We start from the raw sequence: 17,118 nt of genomic DNA on the forward strand, positions 1-17,118 counted from the left end.
CCCTAATCTGCCGCCCCCAACGTCGCCTCCACTTACCTACAATAATTAACCCCTAATCTGCCGACCGGATCTCACCGCTACTCTAATAAATGTATTAACCCCTAAAGCTAAGTCTAACCCTAACACTAACACCCCCTAAGTTAAATATTAAATAAATTATTCCTATTTAAAGCTAAATACTTACCTGTAAAGTAAACCCTAATATAGCTACAATATAAATTATAATTATATTGTAGCTATTTTAGGATTAATATTTATTTTACAGGCAACTTTGTAATTATTTTAACCAGGTACAATAGCTATTAAATAGTTAATAACTATTTAATAGCTACCTAGTTAAAATAATTACAAAATTACCTGTAAAATAAATCCTAACCTAAGTTACAATTAAACCTAACACTACACTAGCAATAAATTAATTAAATACAATACCTACAATTAAATACAATTAAATAAACTAAATAAAGTACAAAAAATAAAAAAGAACTAAGTTACAAAAAATAAAAAAATATTTACAAACATTAGAAAAATATTACAACAATTTTAAACTAATTACACCTACTCTAAGCCCCCTAATAAAATAACAAAGACCCCCAAAATAAAAAAATTAAAATAGAAAAGCTCTTTTACCTTACCAGCCCTTAAAAGGGCCATTTGCGGGGCATGCCCCAAAGAATTCAGCTCTTTTGCCTGGAAAAATAACCCCCCCCAACATTACAACCCACATACCCCTAATCTAACCCAAACCCCCCTTAAATAAACCTAACACTAAGCCCCTGAAGATCTTCCTACCTTATCTTCACCACGCCGGGTATCACCGATCCGTCCAGGCTCCGATGTCTTGATCCAAGCCCAAGCGGGGGGCTGAAGACATCCATCCTCCGGCTGAAGTCTTGATCCAAGCAGGCAGAAGAGGACATCCGGACCAGCAAACATCTTCATCCAAGCCGCATCTTCTATGTTCTTCCATCCGATGACGACCGGCTGATCTTCAAGACCTCCATCGCGGATCCATCCTCTTCCGACGACTTCCCGATGAATGACGGTTCCTTTAAGGGATGTCATCCAAGATGGCGTCCCTCGAATTCCGATTGGCTGATAGGATTCTATCAGCCAATCGGAATTAAGGTAGGAAAATTCTGATTGGCTGATGGAATGAGCCAATCAGATTCAAGTTCAATCCAATTGGCTGATCCAATCAGCCAATCAGATTGAGATTGCATTCTATTGGCTGTTCCGATCAGCCAATAGAATGCGAGCTCAATCTGATTGGCTGATCGGATCAGCCAATCGGATTGAACTTGAATCTGATTGGCTGATTCCATCAGCCAATCAGAATTTTCCTACCTTAATTCCGATTGGCTGATAGAATCCTATCAGCCAATTGGAATTCGAGGGACGCCATCTTGGATGACGTCCCTTAAAGGAACCGTCATTCGTCGGGAAGTCATCGGTGAAGATGGATGTTCCGCGTCGGCGGGATGAACTACATGGATCCGGAAGAAAGAAGATTGAAGATGCCGCTTGATAGAAGACTTCAGTCGGATCATGGACCTCTTCAGCTCCCGCTTGGATGAAGACTTCAGCCGGATCATGGACATCTTCAGCCCCCCGCTTGGGCTTGGATCAAGACATCGGAGGCTCTTCTGGATCGATCGGTGAACCTGGCATGGTGAAGACAAGGTAGGGAGATCTTCAGGGGCTTAGTGTTAGGTTTATTTAAGGGGGGTTTGGGTTAGATTAGGGGTATGTGGGTGGAGGGTTGTACGGTTGGGGGGGGTATTGTATGTTTTTTTTTACAGGCAAAAGAGCTGAATTCTTTGGGGCATGCCCCGCAAAGGGCCCTTTTCAGGGCTGGTAAGGTAAAAAGCTTTTCTATTTTAATTTTAGAATAGGGTAGGGCATTTTTTTATTTTGGGGGTCTTTGTTATTTTATTAGGGGGCTTAGAGTAGGTGTAATTAGTTTAAAATTGTTGTAATATTTTTCTGTTTGTAAATATTTTTTTATTTTTTGTAACTTAGTTCTTTTTTTATTTTTTGTACTTTAGTTAGTTTATTTCATTGTATTTATTTGTAGGTATTGTATTTAATTAATTTATTGATAGTGTAGTGTTAGGTTTAATTGTAGATAATTGTAGGTAGTTTATTTAATTTATTTATTGATAGTGTAGTGTTAGGTTTCATTGTAACTTAGGTTAGGATTTATTTTACAGGTAATTTTGTAATTATTTTAACTAGGTAACTATTAAATAGTTATTAACTATTTAATAGCTATTGTACCTGGTTAAAATAATTACAAAGTTGCCTGTAAAATAAATATTAATCCTAAAATAGCTACAATATAATTATAATTTATATTGTAGCTATATTAGGGTTTATTTTACAGGTAAGTATTTAGCTTTAAATAGGAATAATTTATTTAATAAGAGTTAATTTATTTCGTAAGATTTAAATTATATTTAACTTAGGGGGGTGTTAGTGTTAGGGTTAGACTTAGCTTTAGGGGTTAATACATTTATTAGAGTAGAGGTGAGATCCGGTCGGCAGATTAGGGGTTAATTATTGTAGGTAGGTGGAGGCGACGTTGTGGGGGGCAGATTAGGGGTTAATAAATATAATATAGGGGTCGGCGGTGTTAGGGGCAGCAGATTAGGGGTACATAGGGATAACGTAGGTTGTGGCAGTGTACGGAGCGGCAGATTAGGGGTTAATAATAATCTGCAGGGGTCAGGGATAGCGGGGGCGGCAGATTAGAGGTTAATAAGTGTAAGGTTAGGGGTGTTTAGACTCGGGGTACATGTTAGGGTGTTAGGTGCAGACTTAGGAAGTGTTTCCCCATAGGAAACAATGGGGCTGCGTTAGGAGTTTAACGCTGATTTTTTTCAGGTGTTAGGTTTTTTTTCAGCTCAAACTGCCCCATTGTTTTCTATGGGGGAATCGTGCACGAGCATGTTTCTTAAGCTGGCCGCGTCCGTAAGTACCGCTGGTATTGAGAGTTGCAGTGGAGGTAAATATGCTCTACGCTCCCTTTTTGGAGCCTAACGCAGCCATTCTGTGAACTCTAAATACCAGCGGTATTTAAAAGGTGCGGGGGGGAAAAAGCATGCGTAGCTAACACATCCCTTTGGCCGCAGAACTCTAAATCTAGCCGTTTATCTGTTTGGTGACTTCATCCAGCAAGGTAGTGGTGGGTTCATTTCAGTGTATTTTGTCCATGTGGAAAACCAGTGTTACATTCGATAACTAATAAGGTACACGATAATAAACTGAATTTGGATTACAGGACTGGCATATGGGAAGTATAGGGCTATTTTCCTGAGAATTAATCATGAAAAATGTACAGCCAATAAACATTGGAAATGGCTAATTGTGATTGCGTCAACACTGAAAACATTTCATCAGCAACTTTAACCCTTTCCTGCTAATTGTGATTGCGTCAACACTGAAAACATTTCATCAGCAACTTTAACCCTTTCCTGCTGAGCTAGAGTGTCTAAATCGGAACAACTGTTCCGATATAGACAAATTGAAATCACACGATCGTGCACACGATCGTGAGATTTCAATTATTGGATCGGGTTTGGGGGGCATCCCAGAGGAACCAGCAACCGATGTCGGAATATCCATTATTATTCGAAAACAGCGAGTTTTAACAGACTCACTAAAGTTCAGCAACGGTGACCATTGAGGTAAAAAAGATCTTTTTTCTACATCACAGACTAGTTTGTCCTCACAAAGTCACATAAAAAGACTGTTTAGAAGCACTTTAATCATCCATTTATATGCAGCAAAAATCACACGTGTTGAATTTCAAGGAAAAACTAAAACTCAAATAGAAAACTGGGAATTTATAAATCACCTGAAGACACAAAACTTGCATCACAAATATATTTATCTATCACCCATTCGTCACATAATCATCCCCCCTTTTTTTCCTATTTTTCTTATATAATTTTTTTTCATTTTTATATATTTTTTATTTTTTATATATATATATTTTTTCATATTTTTCTTTTTCTTTTATCTTTTTTTTATATAATTTGTTTTGATTCAAACAATTTTATTTTTATTTTTTGGCATTTTTGATATAAAATATCTTTACCACTTGGTCCCATTAGAATAGGGCTCTGTTTTAAGTCAAATTCATTATTATTAATGAAAATGTTACTGTATGTCTATATCTTAAGTATTATTATTAGCATTTAAACTCATTTAGGATCCTCATTTTATTCATATTTTAATATTTAAATCATTTTTATTACATACTCGATAATAAACTATACTTATTAACCCCAATTGGATTTGTGTATTTACTGATATTGGTATAACAAGGACAACTCCACATTTGTATAATAGGTGTACTTTGAGCCTTAACATATTTTTAGAATCAGAAAAATACAGATAGACACACTTACATATTTATTCCAAAGTGGGTCCCCCAGTGGGTCCTTCAATAGCTTATTAGCTCTATCCCTATTCATAGCCTGTTTTGTATTTATTTATATACCCTCAGGGAGTGAGGGTCCATATCTAAGGGTTTAGCTATATTGAAGTTTTGTAAATCATCAGACCATTTGTTTTTTGGTGTACCAAGAGTTTTACTGTTGTAAATTAGGTCATATGAAAGTGATCTACAAAGCAGCAGGGCTCGTAGGCTTACATTCTAAGGGGGTTCAAGGGGATAACAAAAGGAGGAGAGAAACTAAGATAAGAAATGTTAGTGTATATTATATACATCACTGAACAGTAGTCTTTAAGGAGTGCTTGAAAGTTTGAAAACTGGGGTAGAGTTTTGTAGAGCGAGGCAGAGAGTTCCACAAAATAGGGGCCAGTATGGAGAAGTCTTGTAGATGGGGAATGTGAGGAGGTAACAAGAGAGGAGGAGAAAAGGAGGTCATGAGCAGAGCGAATGGAATAGGAGGGAGAGTATCTGGAGACGAGGTCACTGATATAGGGGGTAGCAGTTTTATTGAGAATGTCAGAGTGAGGATTTTGTGTTTTATTCTGGACGTTAGAGGAAGCCAGTGAAGGGATTGGCTGAGAGGTGCAGCAGACGGGAAGTGAAGTAAGGAAGATCAGCCTGGCAAAGGCATTTATTATGGATTTTAAGGGAGATAGACAGCAGCTAGTGAGACTGGAGAGGATGGAGTTGCAATAGTCAAGTCGGGAAATTATTAAAGTCTTAGTTGTGTCTTGTGTGAGGAAGTTTGGAGATGTTTGCAAGGTGGAAGCGGCCAAAGACTGGATGTGGGGAGTGAAAGAGAAATCTGAGTTAAGTATGACCTCAAGACATCAGGCATGCGGGGTTGGGGTAATGATTTTATTATCAACAGTTAGAAAAAGTTGTGGGGGTTAGGGATTTTGGAAGAAGGGGGACTTCTGCTATGCTTGCAGACTTTGTGACTATAAATTAAGAATGTCATTCATTTCATCTCCAGATTTACACTTGTCGTATAATAACCAGTGTTATTTATATGTAACTTTGAAACACCACTAAGATGCTTTGTATTTTATTCTTCTTTTTGAAGATTTAGTAAAAAGTCAATAAAGAAAAAACACTTTCAGTTTACTATTCCTATAATCTATGTACCTCTTTCTCTTGGTATGCCTTGTTAAATTGTAGTGTCTTTCATGAGAGCATACTGCATACCTTCCAATATTTCCCTTTAAAGACTAGGTGGCCTACATCATGTAAAGGAAGTCTACGGGCAGAGTCTCGGGTGTCATTTAGGTGGAGCTATGAAAGTTGCATCTTTTCCTAGATGGGGTTGGTAGTAAGTGGTTGGAGTTGGAACATAGGTGGAGTCTGAGCAGTTCCTTGTTTTATTAGAGAAATTGGGACATTTTAAAAAAAGAGACACACTGCTGATGGAAAAGTGTCAGAGCTTTCAAACTGTAATCTAAGGTTTGTAAGTGTGTCTTAAGCACTATATGGCATCAGTACGCAAGATACGTATATGCTTATGGGCCTACGTCAGTATGCTCTCATGAAAATTAACTGAATTTCAACAAAGGGTAACCAAGAGAAAGAGGTAGATCTGGTATTAGAAGTTCACAGGAAGCTGTATCTGAAGCTTTAAAGGGACATTAAGCACTTTGAGATGGTAATACAAAGGATAAATTGTATATATAAATAAACCTCTGCAATATACTTCTTCCATTATTAATTTTGTCCCCTTTTCCTGTAATTCCATTCTGAAATTGTGAGCTTTTCAGTTTCTGTTAAAAATAGAAGTGCAAAATGCTGTTATATTCCACACAGTCATTGGCTGCACACTCTAGTGACCTATGTATTACTGTCCCTTATTGGCCACAGCAGAGAAGGTAACCTAAGTTACAATATGGCAGCTCCCATTGTTTTATAGACAATAAAACTTTACACTTATTTTGTCACTATTTAAACAACTAATGAAATTTTAAAAATACATCTACATGTTATTCTCAAACTAATCTTTTCTTTTAATGCATCATTCTAACTAGCATTTATTTCGTGTTTATTGTCCCTTTTAAGTATAATGTTGATGTCTACGTCCTTTTATTGTCTGATCAGGTATGATAAAAATAACAGTCTAATGGGGGCTCTAAATATCTCTGGGTGACCAAAAAAGAAAATGGAGTCTTAAATCATCAATCTGAGTGACCTATAAAAGCGGAGCGATAATGGTGGATGTGGCACAGATCATTTTTCTTATGTACTTGTTCTCTAATAATCTATAATATATATTTGTGAATATTTATTCAGTCATTTGAAGTCAGGTACAAACAAACCCATAATTAACAAAGATTTAAAAAAGAACAAATATTGCTAAAACCATCAGTTGTTTTTACCTTCAAACTGTCTCCATGAACAAAAATCTGTGCTACAGGCGCGCTCCTGATGTAGACATTCTCTATCTTCTCAGGGGCGATGTATTCTCCCTGTGCCAGCTTAAAAATGTTTTTTTTCCTGTCAATTATTTTCAGGGTTCCATTCTACAAAGGGAACAGAATTTACATAGTAACATATTAGATGAGGTTCAAAGAAGACAGAGGCCCAATGAGTTCAACAGATCCATTTACAATAAATTACTGAATTAACTTATTACAATTAGAAGCTGACCCATTTAACACAATCAGTCTCACTCTTGACAACATATGCATAATAGTAATCAGTGTATTTGGTACACAAACAAATAATTCCTATTGGAGATATAATATCTCCATCAGGAATTCAGTGGATATCAGTTCTTAAAACAAAGTTGTTGTGAACGAGATGATACAATAATCCAAATGTTGTTATGTAGATGGTACAGAGAAATTGCTAGAAGCATCAAAATGACCACTGAAATACCAGTACAAACATATAAATGGGGGAGGATGTGGGAGATTCCAATAATTTAGAGATTTTGCACAAGGATTAGAAGTTTTGAAAGCAGCAAGCCATATCTCTTGACCAACAACAAAGTAATTTCCTACTCCTTTAGGTGACTGAATAGAGCTCTAGAAACAAGACTGAGATTCATGTAAGGATGTGAGATCCAATAAGTTCACTTCTCACAGCTCCAGTGAGTTTATTTTTATAATTCTTACTGGTGTCTAGTAGGACCAACACACAGTGAGTTTTAGCCCATTCTAGCTCAAAGTAGGAAATCATTTTAATTTAGTTCTTTAAAAAATATTTGACAAGTCTTCCAAATTGCCATATTATTTTATGTGGTGCAAATTGTCTTTTTAATTAACCTATTAGCTTGTCATTACACAATACAACCACTTAACTGCAATTTGCATTATTAGAAATGTCTATGAATATATAACTGATTTTTATGCATCACAAGTATTATGTTAATTTTATGTTCAATATCTTTTTCAATTTCGATTTTTTTTTTTATCCAAGCTGGACATCTGTTCTGGGTTCCCAGTTCCAATTTACAATATCTAGTCTAGTTTATTGCCACACAGTTTTCCACTTTGCAAAATGAGAGAAGCAAATCAGCTATATCTGTTGTTCATGATTTTTAACCTTCTGGCAGAGTATGGGTCAAACCTTCAATTATTCCTCATAATTAGGTCACAGAAGAGATTAAGGCAGTCTGTTTCACTCTATTAAGTCAACATGATTGGGCTCATTTTCTCTGATTACTAAACCAGAAACAAGGTCCATGCACAAGAACACAATTACCAGCCCAGCAGGTGTTATTTCTTGATTTACTTACTGAGGCAAATTGGTCTTTGGAGGTTGCTAATTCCTACATGACTTCAACATGAGACACTTGGTGTATTGCTTATTAATTTAAGACTATGTCCTCAGTGGCTCTCAATTATTCCCTGTCTGTGATACCTGAAGTAGAGGTGTCACAAATTTCACTGTGTGTTTTAAGGAGACATGAAAAATAACATTTAATCTCCCCATAAAGAAAGTAAAAAAACACAATATACATTTATTATTTATATTTAAAGGGACAGTCTACTTCAGAATTGTTAATGTCTAAAAAGATAGATAATCCCTTTATTACCAATTCCCCAGTTTTGCATAACCAACACAGTTATATTGATATACTTTTTACCTCTGTGATTACCTTGTATCTAAGCATCTGCATACTGCCCCCTTATATCAGTTTTGTTGGCAGACTTTCATTTTAGCCAATCAGTGCTGACTGCTGACTCATAATTAACTCCATGGGACAGAGCACTATGTTATTTATATGGCAAACATAAACTAGTGCTGTCTATCTGTGAAAAGCTGTCAAAATGCACTGAGCTAAGAGGCGGCCTTTCAAGGGCTTAGAAATTAGCATATCAAAGAATACCAAAAAAACAAAGCAATTTTGACGATAAAAGTAAATTGGAATGTTTGTTAAAATTGTATGCCCTATCTGAATTATTTAATCTTTTGACTAGACTGTCCCTTTAATTTGCTTGCTTTTGTTATAAAAAATAATAGTTTTGGAAAGCATGATTGTTCTACTTCTTCTCAGAGAAACTAGAGTGCCTGCATACTTAAATATGAGGAACTTTACCTGAGGTCTCCCCATTCTACACATTGGTTAAGTCAGTGATAGCACACATTTATTTAAATCTGTCTCTAATTGGTCACAGCAGAAAAGATTAGGAACATGGATTACACTCAGCTTTTCAAGAAGAGTATAACTGAATTGCTCTTGATTTGCAAAACCTTGTAAAGTGTGCTAACAAAATAATTGTTAAATAATTGTAAAACATTTTAAAACATATTATGTGAATGCAGTGTATAATTTCTGATATATGCTATGCATTTAACTTTGATTAATATGGACAAACATAAGGGCTGGACTGGGACCAAAAAAAGGCATTTTAAGGATGAACATCCCATTCTAAGCCCTATATTTTGTTTAACCATACTCCAAAACTGATAAGTTTAATATACTAATCTGATTTACAAAAATATTTAATGTTTGTAACATCATTCTGTCACTGTATTTTGTAATTAAAAAGTAAAAAAGTGAAATGTAATAAAAACAGAAGCTATTAAAGTTCCAATTTAAATCAAGAAGAAACGCTTATTGCTCATCAGCCTGTGTAGTCATGGTTACTCAAAATAACAGGCGTCTGAGTAAGGCAGGAGTGGCCCTGACCTGGCTCATACACACAGAAAGTCAGTGAAAGGCAGGGCTGGTCCTGCATCATGCCCAAATAATAATGTTGGAGACTGGGCGGGGCTAAGGCAACAAGCCCTTAACCACAACTGCACTTGCCCACTGGGCAAATACCCTGTATGTCCTATGTTCAGTCCAGGCCTGACAAACATATTGACATTATTCAGTTGAAACAGAAATATTACAAAATAATTTAAAAATAAACAAGAGAATGAAATGTGATTGCTAGTTTTGTGGAATGGTTTGTGAGTGGCAGGGGTAGCTACTGCCATACTGCCTACCAGTAGACAATTTGGGAACAAGTTTCCAATAAGGTTTATTGCCTGACTAAGGTTAATAAGAGCCTTCATATTCCTATGATCAGCAATGAAAAAAATAAAGGGACAGCTCTAAAAAAAAAATATCTAAAAAAATATCTATTCCCATTTAAAATATAGAACAATCTAAATTCTGAAAAAAATACATATATGTAAATGACAATATATTTATTTTACATTTTATAGACAGACAAATTGTCAATTTGAATTGCAAATGAATGTGTTTCAGCTTTTATATAAGAATGTTTGGAATAGACATCACTGTTTCAGCTTTTATTCTGCACCTGTGTATGGAGCACGTGTAGAATCACCTGTGCTGAAGAACTGTGCCTGTATCACGTCAGCAATGAAGAAAGTGAATACGTTTTTTTTGTAAAAATGATCTATTCATTATTCAAATGCATTCAACTGCATTTCATTTGTTGTGGGCCGGTGCTATAATCCCTTTGCCTACCCAGTCACCATCATTATTATTTGTGCATAATGCAGGGCCAGCCATACCCAGCATATAACTGCCTTGCTGTGTCTGGGAACCACGTTTGGTTCAATCACACTTCTCACTCTGTTTCTGTGAGTTTACTTAGGGTCGGGTCTTGCCCCCCACCCAGGATGAAGTCAAAATGATCCACCTCACAATGGCTGGCTCTGTAGAAGGCTAAATGTTTCCCTGCATTGCTCTCTCCTGATTTTGTTTAGTGAAGGATTTGTCTGTGGCAGCTTCAGACAACCTCACACATGATCAGCTTAGGAGCATGCATAGATTGTTGCTTCTCATATTAAAATGTCACTGTTCTTGGGGTCTGTATGTTTCTTTTTCACTTAGTGTCTGCTAACTAATATATATTTGCATAATGCAGCTTTACCTGTGTCTTTCCCCTTGAGCAGGGGTGTAACTACAGGTGTCTCAAAAGTGTCAATTAAGACTGGGCTTACACATCTAGGGGCCCCTTCTGGCCCTTCAGTTAGGTTCCAACTGCATCATATCTGGCCCCTCTGTGTGCCTCTCCCTGGCTAAAGGGATCACAGTATAGGGAAATTGTATGAACTTGCCTTCATGGTTGCAAGGTTTCCAAGATGGCTGCCACAGTGTGTTTGTACAGGAAGGCTGCACAAGTGCATATTCTCTGGCTTGGACTGGACAGAGAGGTGACCAGAGAAGCAGCTCCTCTCAATGGTACCTGTTGATGTCTGTGTGTACTATTTTTCTCTGATAGTGCAGCTTATGTGTGATGACAAGTGCTCAGCTGCCTTTGAGTGACTGTGAAACAGGATGATGAGCAATGAGCATTTATTATTTATTTAAATGTGAACTTCAGTAGCTAATTATCTTTATTACATTTCACTTTTTTTACTATGTAAAGACAACCAGTTTACAAAATACATTAACATAAGGGTGTTACAAACTTCAAATCATCTGGGAATCAAACTAGTACAATGGACTTGTCAGTTTTGGGGTATAATTAAATAACAGAAGTGGGGAAATTCGCTGCTCTGCCTTAAAATGTCTTGGCCTATTTTTGTTCCCAGTCCTGATTGTAGGTGTGTGTGTGTTTATTGTGTGTGTAGTCATAATTATCATCATCTTATTCCAAAACACCTGTTTTCGATACAAGCAGTGCTCAAACTAAACTCAGTCTTGCATTGCTGATAGACAATGTTTTTCTGAGGAAGTGCTTGTAGGGCATGAAATGTGTCAGATTCAGGTTTACTCTCTTTGTGTTATATAATGTGGTTATTGATTTATACCCTTGCATTTTAAGGCTATGATAATCTGTTGGTAATAATCTTCTTATATTGCATATTTTTCTCTGAGGAGAGTTAAGAGAGATCGATTGGATATTTGTCCAGAGAACAATTCCCCAGAGTGCTTCACAGTAGGAAATATATAGCTTACAAGCTTAGTCAGCCCCGCAATAAAACCAAATGCTATTAATTTCAGTGCTTTGTGAGAGTGTAAAATCCCATTTATTGATGTCAACCTTTTCCAAAATGATTCTATTTAAACATTTTTGTGGTAAATTGTGTGGCACCCTTATAACACTACTTGTTTAGTCAGGGTTTGAAAAGTTTAGATTTTCAGATGCCCAAAACATTTAAACAAATCAACCCTGAAGGTAATAGATTACATATGGTGTAAAGCTGTCATTTTTATCACAAGTTCACTCACATAGTAGCACATTCACTAGTCTTATAAAACGCTGGTGAAACTTACAGGCAGCCATTTCCCAATGTCCCCAGTGTGCAGCCATCCCTCTTCATCTAGAGCCTCTGATGTTTTCTCTGGATCCTTAAGATACCCATTAAACACATTGGGGCCCTTGATGCAAACCTAAAGATAAAAAAAAAGTTTTAGATGGTAGTTTTTCTGTGTATTATTGTCTTTTCCTTAAAAGGGACACTATAATCAAAAGTAAGCCTTATGATTCAGACAGAACATGCAGTTTTAAGAGACTTTCCAATTTTCTTTCATTATCAAATTGTATGCAGCCTTTTTATATGCACACTTTCTGAGGCACCAGCTACTAGCAAACGTACAAATGTTCACATATGTATATGAGTATGTGATTGGCTGATGGCTGTCACATGACACAAGGGGGTGGCAAATTGAAGTAAATTTAGAAATTTGTCAGAAAAAAATCTGCTGCTCATTTAAAATTCAGAGTAAGTGCTATTACATTGTCTTTTTATTAGGAGTTTGCTGATAATGCAGTTCTCAATCTCGGCTATGGAGGAGCACTTGCAAAACCCCTTAATGGGGTTCCTAGATAAAGGTGGGGTCAGCGGGATAACCAATAACAACTAAATGATAAATAAGAATGGATAGTAAATGTAAAAACAATATATTTATTCTAGATCCTAGACATACAGTATACGGATAAGAGATATAAAAACAATTTATTTGGGTATTTTATATCTTAACATAAATATCCTAAACATAGATTTGCATATATCTTACAAACTGCTAAAAATTCCCATAAATAAAATTAAATAAAATATGACCGGGAATTCTTTCCGGGTTCCTCAGTTCTATTAAAAACGTAGTATATGTCCTATACAGACTTTACATATGCCATAGGATGTATATCAACTGAATGATAAAGTTAATAATACAGAGCCTTATAAACGGTTGCCTATATACAATACGGTTGTGCTGTGCGCAATACCTTAGACAGTGTCCTCAAAAACAACAGAAAGCATAAGAATACAACCAATCAAGGTTGTATATGTGATACAAATACAAATATAAATATATATATAAATATAAAAATATAGTGTTAATTAGTAACCAAATGAGTCTAAATTATGTCAAAATAAGTCCAAATTTATCCAGTGATAAAAGTCCAAAGTTAGTGATTGATCCAAAAAATAGTGTTGCAAAAGATATATATAGAGAAAAAAAAAATCAACAATATAAAAATACGTGAGAACAGTGTTGGGGAAAATTATTAAAAACCCAACTAAAAATATATAGTGCTAGTGAAAACAGGTGTACACCTAAAAAATGTGAACGTCATCTCAAAAAAAAAGGCTTATCTAGGACCTTAAAATTTCGAAAAATAAACTTTGAAAAAAATAAGTGATATGTCCAAATATTATCCCAAAAAAAGAAGTATATCCTCAAATATGATGCTTAATGAATCTTCTTAGAATGTTATGCTTGTGATAAGTCCTATAAGTGTTTCTTATCCAAGTGAAATAATCCCATAGCATTATCTTCAGTATCCTATATAAAAAAGTAAACAAACATAGTGCAATAATGCTACTACAATTGTGCTGAAATAGGTATTGATCTCACCAAACTTAGAACCTGAGCCGTTATGTCAGTAGTCTACGCGTTTCGATCCTTAGGGATCTTTCTCAAGACTGATATCGGCTAATAAATGTCCTACCTTAAATAAAATATTTCCTCCAATCATTGGTTCTCAAAAAATCTGTGCCGAAAATACTGGCGCCAAAACTATTCAAATGAAACCCGGATGTGTAAATAGAGTCTGTTCTATGCTCCGGATATAATAGTGTGTCTTCATATACATAGAGTCTTATTCAGCTGACAGTCCGCTCCCAAGTGAAACCTGCCGTTGATGAAGTGAAACCGGAAGTGACGTAGTAACATGTTATTTCACTTCGGCAGGTTTCACTCGGGAGTGGGCTGTCAGCTGAATAAGACTCGATATATATGAAGACACACTATTATATCCGGAGCATAGAACAGACTCTATTTACAGATCGGGGTTTCATTTGAATAGTTTTGGCGCCAGTATTTTCGGTGCAGATTTTTTGCAGATTTTTCTGCATCTGTGTGAGTTGATTCACTAATATGATGATGTCATTGTCCCTAAATGGAAACCTATTTATAAGATGGTGAATTACAGCACATATGAGGATGCCACAAACAACTAGAGATACACTCTTAATGATTATATTGATTCTGTCATTATATAAAGCCCTAGTAAGACCTCACCTTGAGTTTGGAGTGCAGTTCTGGGGACTGATTGCTAAAAAAGATATTGCAGAACTAGAAAAAGTTCAGAGAAGGGCCACAAAGCTAATAAGGGGATTGGAGAAATTAACCTATGAGGAGAGGCTAGCCAAACTGGGTCTGTTTTCTTTAGAAAAAAGGTGCTTGAGAGGTGACATGATTACTTTATATAAATATATTCAAGGCCCATATACAGAGATGGCAGAAGCTCTGTTTTTTCCAAGAAAATTGTTTCTGACAAGAGGTCATAATTTAAGGTTGGAGGAAAGGAGATTTAATCTCCTGCAACGGAAACGTTTTTTCACTGTAAGAGCAATAAAATTGTGGAACTCATTACCAAAGGAGGTAGTGAATGCCAATACCATAGATACATTTAAAAATAGTCTGGATAAATTTCTGTATATAAACAAAATTCATGGATATGATTGCTAGTATTAAATGGGTCACATTTTAATGGGGTTATTTAATCTTAACTGGAGCTTTTTGAAAGTATTTTAGATTTGTATAGGTTGAACTCGATGGACTTCAGTCTTTTTTCAACCTTATCTACTATGTTACTATGTTACTATGTAGGTGTTCATCTCTTGGACTGAAGGACTAAAAAACATGCTGTAACTTCAGATGATTCTGCCTAATTGAATATTGACAAATCAAAAAGGATCAGTCAGTTTGATTATTTTACCAAGAGATCCTTAATTTCCTTGGCTGAGGTGGGGCACTTCTGGTATTGAAATACTAACCTCTCCTTCTCCATTGGAAGAAAAATAGTTCATGTCTGTTACATCCACCAATTTCACGGTATTGCATGGCAGTGGGGCCCCTACATGACCTGCCCAGACAAAAATGGAAGAAATAATGAGGGTTATTTCATTCACATTATATACATAGTTGTAATCTAGGTACAGGTATATTTCAGAACACGCATACCCTGATCAAACTCCTGAAACTTACACAGTGAAAGCAGCAGTTATCTGAAAACAATTCTAGCATTGTGTGTAACAAATATTCCACTAGTCAGGTAATAACACAGACTGAATGAACTCAATCTAATTTCACCTTTGCCTGATAAATTTGGCAAGTATGTCCATGTTATGATAAAATGTAGTAGGAAGATCTGAACATACCCCCCCCAGCTGTACATTTAACAAGCTAAAACAGAATGTCAACCCTATTACCCTTTATTTATAATGTAATACAAAACTTTTCCCATGTCCAACCTTAATTAATGTAACAATAATCTAGCTGGTATAACGCTAAACAGACTATCACCAGTCTAATACATTTGTAAAGGTTATGGAAGACTTGTCCATACTTCTCAGTGATCATCCTCCCCTTCTCCTTTACACTCCCTACCCTGTCTTCCTGAAGCCTCCAGGGCAAAGTTTACAGGTCCAAATTTTACTCTCTACAATGTCGTACCCTCTACATATCTCACCTTCTTTCCAAATACTTCACTATCTGCCCCCTTTACTCTGCTTTATACCTATCAGCTTCTGTCACCACAACTTTCCACTCTCTCTTTTGTTTCACACGTTTCCTTCAGAAATCTCTTCCTTATTTTGTTAGACCATCTCTCAAAATAAACCTATTCAGAAAATCTACAGCCTCACTAAATTCTATTCCACCCGTGCAATACTATACCACTTCTACTGGCTGATATAATCTATGATACACTAATTCTCCAAACAGCCAACTCACCAATAATTAGGTGTAATTAGTTTAAAAAACTTGTAATTATTTTATTATTTTCTGTAATTTAGTGTGGGGGGGGGGGTCGTACTTTAGATAATTTTTTCAATTGTATTTAATTGTATTTAGTTTAGGTAATTAATTTAATTATAGTGTAGTGTTAGGTGTAATTGTAATTTAGGTTAGGATTTAGTTTACAGGTAAATTTGTAATTATTTTAACTAGGTAGCTATTAAATTGTTAATAACTATTTAATAACTATTCTACCTAGTTAAAATAAATACAAACTTGCATGTAAAATAAAAATAAATCCTAAGATAGCTACAATGTAACTATTAGTTATATTGTAGCTATCTTAGGGTTTATTTTATAGGTAAGTATTTAGTTTTAAATAGGAATAATTTAGTTAATGATAGGAATATTTATTTAGATTTATTTAAATTATATTTAAGTTAGGGGGTGTTAGGGTTAGACTTAGATTTAGGGGTTAATAATTTTAATATAGTGGCGGCGACGTTGGGGGCGGCAGATTATGGGTTAATAAATGTAGTTAGGTTGCAGCGACATTGGGGATGGCAGATTAGGGGTTAATAAATATAATGTAGGTGTCAGCGATGTTGGGGGCAGCAGATTAGGGGTTCATAAGTATAATGTAGGTGGCGGCGGTGTCCGGAGCGGCAGATTAGGGGTTAATAATATAATGCAGGTGTCAGGGATGTCGGGGACGGCAGATTAGGGGTTAATAAGTGTAAGATTAGGGGTATTTAGACTCGGGGTTCATGTTAGGGTGTTAGGTATAGACATAAAAAGTGTTTCCCCATAGGAATCAAAGGGGCTGCGTTAGGAGCTTTACGCTGCTTTTATGCAGGTGTCAGGCTTTTTTTCAGCCGGCTCTCCCCCATTGATTCCTATGGGGAAATCGTGCACGAGCACGTTTTACCAGCTCACCGCTAACCTAAGCAGCGCTGGTATTGAGGTGAGATGTGGAGCTAAATTTTGCTCTCCGCTCACTTTTTTGCGG

At 36.0% G+C, this 17,118-nt stretch overlaps 1 protein-coding gene across 1 annotated transcript in view; it reads right to left on the reverse strand.

The window, feature by feature from the left end:
- ACSL5 (acyl-CoA synthetase long chain family member 5) overlaps window positions 1-17,118 on the reverse strand; it is a 105,628-nt gene that overhangs the window by 8,832 nt on the left and 79,678 nt on the right. Inside the window, exons 16-18 of the mRNA XM_053692741.1 lie at window positions 15,149-15,237; window positions 12,141-12,257; window positions 6,829-6,972 (exon numbers count right to left, since the gene is read on the reverse strand). Coding sequence (XP_053548716.1) covers window positions 6,829-6,972; window positions 12,141-12,257; window positions 15,149-15,237 — 350 coding nt within the window. The remainder of the gene's footprint in view (window positions 1-6,828; window positions 6,973-12,140; window positions 12,258-15,148; window positions 15,238-17,118) is intronic.

Source organism: Bombina bombina, chromosome 9, assembly GCF_027579735.1.
Source record: "Bombina bombina isolate aBomBom1 chromosome 9, aBomBom1.pri, whole genome shotgun sequence".
NCBI classification, from domain to species: domain Eukaryota; kingdom Metazoa; phylum Chordata; class Amphibia; order Anura; family Bombinatoridae; genus Bombina; species Bombina bombina.